Below are 5,422 nucleotides of genomic sequence, written 5' to 3' on the forward strand. Positions count from 1 at the left end.
GAGCCTGATGGAACCCAAAGACTATGGTCCCTAGGTGCCCTTCAGGTCTGGAATTGAACCCACACCTGTGGTTTCCAGCCAAACAGAAGACAGGCATATGAGTTGAACATTTACCTGAGGTAGATACACTCCTTGGAGAGAACAATCATTGAAAAAGAAGGTTTGCCTATGCATAGGGAGACAGCTTAGGGGGAAGGAGTCCATGGAGAGATAGACACTGGGAAGAGGTAACTATGGGAAAGAAGTGGGAGGGGAGCTGTTGCATTGTGGTAAACTGTGGTCAATGTCATGAGACATTGTATATGTAAACTGCTGTATGGAAAGTGAATTTGCTCTGTAAATCTTCACCCAAACCACAATAACAAAATAAATTAAAATATTAATAAATAAATAAAGACACTGACTCATGGAACTCCCTACACTAATCCAGCCTCACTAACACAACAAAGACTACCCATCCCCCAATGGGATGATATCCACAGGCATAGATTTATTACTTACAACACATTTTCTGGGGATATAATTCAATCCATAAAGCGATGTTCCAGCTCTGCTTCTGTTGGAACTGGGAACATAGGTAGGAAAGGGACAGTTTTGGAAGAGGTGGGTTAGTCCCACTGTATCCACACCTAATGTTGATAAGAACATAGGCACATTCAGACATCAGTTGCAGATAGAGAAGTCAGACGTTCTTGAATCACAAAGTGGGATATGAACAAATCTTGTGTCACTCAGTCCCACACAAGGCAGCAACCTCAAGCTAGATGAAAAGAATCATGAACAAATTCAGGTCAGTCACTGTAAGTGTTGACACTCTGAAAATGTCCAACTCCAAAGAAGTTCTATAATCTGGTTGTGTCCCCTCTACCCAAACCCTTCCCCCATCTCAGGCCTCCCCCAGAGTCTCACCATTAGAAACTGTAAGAGACACATCAGAGCCCTGGGTATTATCACCACCTGGAAAAGCACAAAAACAGGATGTGGTCAGAGCTCACAGGAGCTGAAACTAGGAAAGTATGAACTATGGGGTGAGAGGGCACCCCCATAGATACCCATCTACACTATCTTAAGGGTCTCAGGATCAGCCTCCCTCCCTTCATACTTACTTGCAGCTTGAGTGTAGTTCCCTCCTTTTCTACCTGTGGGGAGAAAGCATTCTGTCAGAGGTTGGAAGGAGGCAGGATCAGGAGGTCCCAGAAGAGCCGGGTAATCCAGGACACTAGGAAGTTCCCAGACTGGGACTGCAGACCCAGGGCAAGATAAAGAAACACAAGGAAAGATGTGCAGGGACTGGACCAATCACCCACCTGGGAATCTCTTCTCAGCAGGAACTTTCCCCTGTGACTTACAATTATTGCAAGTCAAAACTAGAACTATTAAGGTGAAAGATTTGCCCCTCATTTTCACATGTGCTTTACGAAGAGTAATTGCTAGCACACAGAGCCCCAGATTGGGTCAGCACATGTGTGGATGGTGCCTTGCCCAATGAGGCAGGGACTGCAAGGCAAATCACCTGCCTGGGACTTGAAACCATCCAGTGGGACAAGAAAACTCAGACCCCACCCCCTTCCATACCTGAGCTCTTCTTCCACCAGAAAACAACTCCAGCCACCACAGCTCCAATGGCCACAAGAACCACGACAACAATGATCACCACAATGGGGATGTCAGACTGAGAATGGGACTCTAGGAAGTGAAGGAGAGGTAAGAAAGCCTGACCTTGTGGCTGTTGCCCAGAAGGCCTCTTGCTTTCCCTGAGAAGAGGCTCCATTTTCATCCCCTTCCTTACCCCATTTCAGGGTGAGGGGCTCAGGCAGTCCCTCATGCTGCACATGGCATGTGTATTTCTGCTCCCCTCCAGAGGGTACCACCACAGCTGCCCACTTCTGGAAGTTCCCGTCCCCCGCAGGTCTGGTCTCCACAAGCTCTGTGTCCTGGGTCAGCTCTTCCCCGTCCCGCTGCCAGGTCAGTGTGATCTCCGCCGGGTAGAAGCCCAGGGCCCAGCACCTCAGTGTGACCTCTTGTTCAGAAATGGGGTGGTGAGTCACGTGTGCCTTTGGGGGTTCTGAGGGAAAGAGTCAGAAAATTCAAGAACTTTCATTACTTCCCATAGGCCACCTGAGCAGGATTCATGTGATCATCTTGAGAATGGACAGGACAATTGAGGGAGGAAGGGGGTGCAAAACCCAGACATAATCTCTGTGCCAGGGATCTGGGATAATCTGTTCTTTGTGAAGCTCCAGAATAAGGGTGAGGCAGCCCAGAATAGAAGGCTCCGGAGGTCTGAGGGGGAGAACAGGGATTTCTTGTTTTGACGTGAGTGTACAGAGAAACTCAGAAATTAAATCAGACCTACAAATGCATTGGGAGTGGGGCAGAGAAGAAGGCTTGTCAAAGAAAGCCCCTGGTGGTTCTTAAGGTGAATTTCAGGATCAAAGGAAATGATAATCCTTCATAAATCACTTCCCCTCTTATTACCAGAGAGTTGTTGTTGTTGTTGTTATGTACCTTTGAGTCGGATCCAACTCATAGCAACACTTCCTTGGGTTTCTGATGCAGTATCACTACGGAAGTAGATTGCCCCATCTTCCTTCCGAGCAGTAGCTGGTGGGTTTGAACCGCCAGTCTTCTGCTTACCAGAGAGAGTGGATCCCTTCATTGTCTTTGAGAGAAAGGAAGGATCCTCTGGGCAAGTCACTCTCTGGTACTGGATCTGGAAATCTGGGCTAACTTCTCACTCTTCATACCCATGATAAGGTATCCTAGCATCTATCCTATTTCCTCCTCTCTTTTTGAAAGGCCAACAGGGCAGAAACAGTCCTAGTTCCAAGGGAGTTCAGGGAGGCACCCCACGACCCCTCCTACCTGTGTAAAGCAGCTTCTCCTTCCCCTTCTTCAGGGCTCTGTGAATCCAGTCCTGGTACCTGCCCTCCACAAAGTAGGTCCTGTAGTTTTCTGCCACACCGGCTTCATCCCATTTGCTCTTGGTGATCTGAGCTGCTGTGTCTGCTGCAGTCCAGGAACTCATATCCTCGTTCAGGGCGATGTAATCGGCTCCATCATATGCTTGCTGACAGTATCCACGGAGGATGCGCCCATCAGGCCAGAAGTCACAGCCAGACATACCCTGGTAGGTGTGAGACCCTGGTACAGCCCCTCTCAGTCAGCCCAGCCTCCATGGTCAGCTGTGCCTCGCATGGGCTGTGACTGGTCAGAGCCTCCAAAAAACAAACCAAACCCATTGCCATAGAGTAATGGTGACCCTGTTTAGGACAGATTAGAAATGCCTCATAGGAATTCCTAGGCGTAAATCTTTATGGAAACAAACTGCCTCATTTTCCTTCTGGAGTGGCTACTGAGGTGGAACAACCCACCTTTGGTCTCTTTGAAGACTAAGGTGTGCCAAACCCAAGCCATGGTATTTTCAATTGCCTCATATGCATGTGAAAGCTGGACAATGAATAAGGAAGACAGAAGAAGACTTCATGCTTTTGAGCTGTAGTGTTTGAGAAGAATACTGAAAGTACCATGGACTGCCATAAGCACTAACAAATACGTCATGGAAGAAGTCCAGCCAGAATGCTCCTTGGAAGGGAGAATGGCCAGACTTTGTCTCACCTACTTTGGTCATGTTGCCAGAAGGGACCATTCCCTGGAGAAGGATATCATGCTGAGTAAAGTAGGGGGTCAGTGAAAAAGGGGAAGACCCTCAACAAGATGGATAGACACAATGGCTGCAACCATGGGCTCAGGTATAGCAAGGATTGTGAGGACCTGGCAGTGTTGTGTTCTATTGTCCACAGGGTCACTATGAGTCTGAGCCTACTGGATGGGCATCTAACAACAATAACAACAACACCTTTTAGTTAGCAGCCAAATGCTTTAACCACTATGCAATCAGAACTCCTTGCCCAGAGCTCACTTGGTTCTAAACTGACAATGAAACTAGTGCGAGTCAGGTACACTGCCCTGGGGTGACTTCAGACCTGGAGACTGAGGGCACCCGTGGGTGGGGGGCAAGGGACCTAGTGACCTGCAACCTGGGCCCCTCATCACTCACCTGAGTCGCTCTGGTTGTAGTAGCTAAGCAGGTTCCTCAAGTACACTCGGTAATCCTGTTCGCGGGCCTTGGCTATCTGAGTAATTTCATCCCAAAAAGCAAGCTCCATGAGCTCCATCCATGACTCCAGAGGCCCAGCCTTAGGTTTCTGGCCATCGCTGTCATACCTTCCGATCTGTCTGTCGTCCACGTAACCGACTGCGATGAAGCGGGGCTCCCCTTGGCCCGGCCGGGACACCGCGGTGAGGAAATATCTCAGGGAGTGGGGACCTGGGGGCAGGAAGCAGCTTTGACCCCCAATTCATGTCCCGCGCGGCGCCCTAGGTTCAGGATGGCGAGCTGAGGAATAGCTAGGAGGCTCACCTACAGAGAAGGGGCGGCGGGAGGGGAAGGGCTTGCATGTAGGGGTGGAGAGAGGAAAGGGAGGGGAGTCTGGACGGAATGGGATCCAGGGGGCTTTGGGCCGGGGACCGAGGGGATGCGGCTTCACCGAGAGTCAGCGTTTCCTCCTGGAGGTCCCCTTGCTCCTCCCTCCATAGAGGCTGTTTCCCTCCCGACCCCGTCCTCACCTGCCCGCGTCTGGGTCAGGGCCAGTGCCCCCGAGAGTAGCAGGAAGAGGGTCCCGGGTGCCATGATTCGGGTACTGGGGTTCTACGGAGCATCTGCTTCCCTACTGATCCAAGTGGACCTTTGGATAAGGAACTGCCCTTACTGTAATGGGCTTCTCCAGAAATCTGTGACCCGATTGGATGAGAACTGACTTTACATCATGTGTATCCAGGCAAAAGAAGCCCTCATAGGTTCGTTAGGAAAAGTGAAACTCGGGGAAAATAACATAATCTCAATGGCAGGTGTTCCCAGTGCTGACACAGAAATAGGGGCCTGAGAGCCAGGCCTGGATACTGGGACTTTGCCCTGAGTTCACACTGTCTTTGAATCTTGGGCCAAAGAAAAAAAAAAACACCAAATAAGTCAGAGGGGCTTGTTCCTTTCAGAGTCTCTGTTGTGTGTTGGAATGTATCCAGAGCATTTTGAAACAAGAGTAGAACTTCACCTTAGGGTTTCTTAGGCTGTAATCTTTAAAGGAGAACACAAACTACAGAGCAACTGGTGAGTTCCAACCACAGGCTGCCTTTGGATTAGCAGCCAAGAGCTTAACCAGTGCACCACCAGGTTCCTCTGAATTTCTATTCACGTTTATAAACTATGAGAAACCCAAAGATATTTTGTTTATGTGAATTATTTCTACCGATATTCACTATGAGTCATTAAAACAGAATGAAAAATTTAAAATTAATTTAAAATAATATTTTTAATTGCTTAAATGTTAACATAGCATTTTAATGAAAAGCAAATATTTGC

The 5,422-nt window shown here is 48.7% G+C and overlaps 1 protein-coding gene across 1 annotated transcript; it reads right to left on the reverse strand.

The window, feature by feature from the left end:
- Nucleotides 1-886: 886 nt before the first annotated feature.
- Nucleotides 887-4,693, reverse strand: LOC103210625 (class I histocompatibility antigen, Gogo-B*0102 alpha chain-like). The gene is made up of 7 exons (XM_007956539.2): nucleotides 4,630-4,693; nucleotides 4,061-4,330; nucleotides 2,866-3,144; nucleotides 1,790-2,065; nucleotides 1,576-1,686; nucleotides 1,107-1,139; nucleotides 887-957 (listed from the first exon to the last, which is right to left on the reverse strand). Exons 1-7 carry the CDS (start codon nucleotides 4,691-4,693, stop codon nucleotides 887-889), a joined length of 1,104 nt encoding a protein of 367 aa, XP_007954730.2.
- Between the last annotated feature and the right edge of the window lie 729 nt (nucleotides 4,694-5,422).

The sequence above is a fragment of the Orycteropus afer genome, unplaced genomic scaffold, assembly GCF_000298275.1.
Source record: "Orycteropus afer afer isolate SDZICR_OR568_19922 unplaced genomic scaffold, OryAfe1.0 scaffold00632, whole genome shotgun sequence".
In the NCBI taxonomy this organism is placed as follows: Eukaryota; Metazoa; Chordata; class Mammalia; order Tubulidentata; family Orycteropodidae; genus Orycteropus; species Orycteropus afer.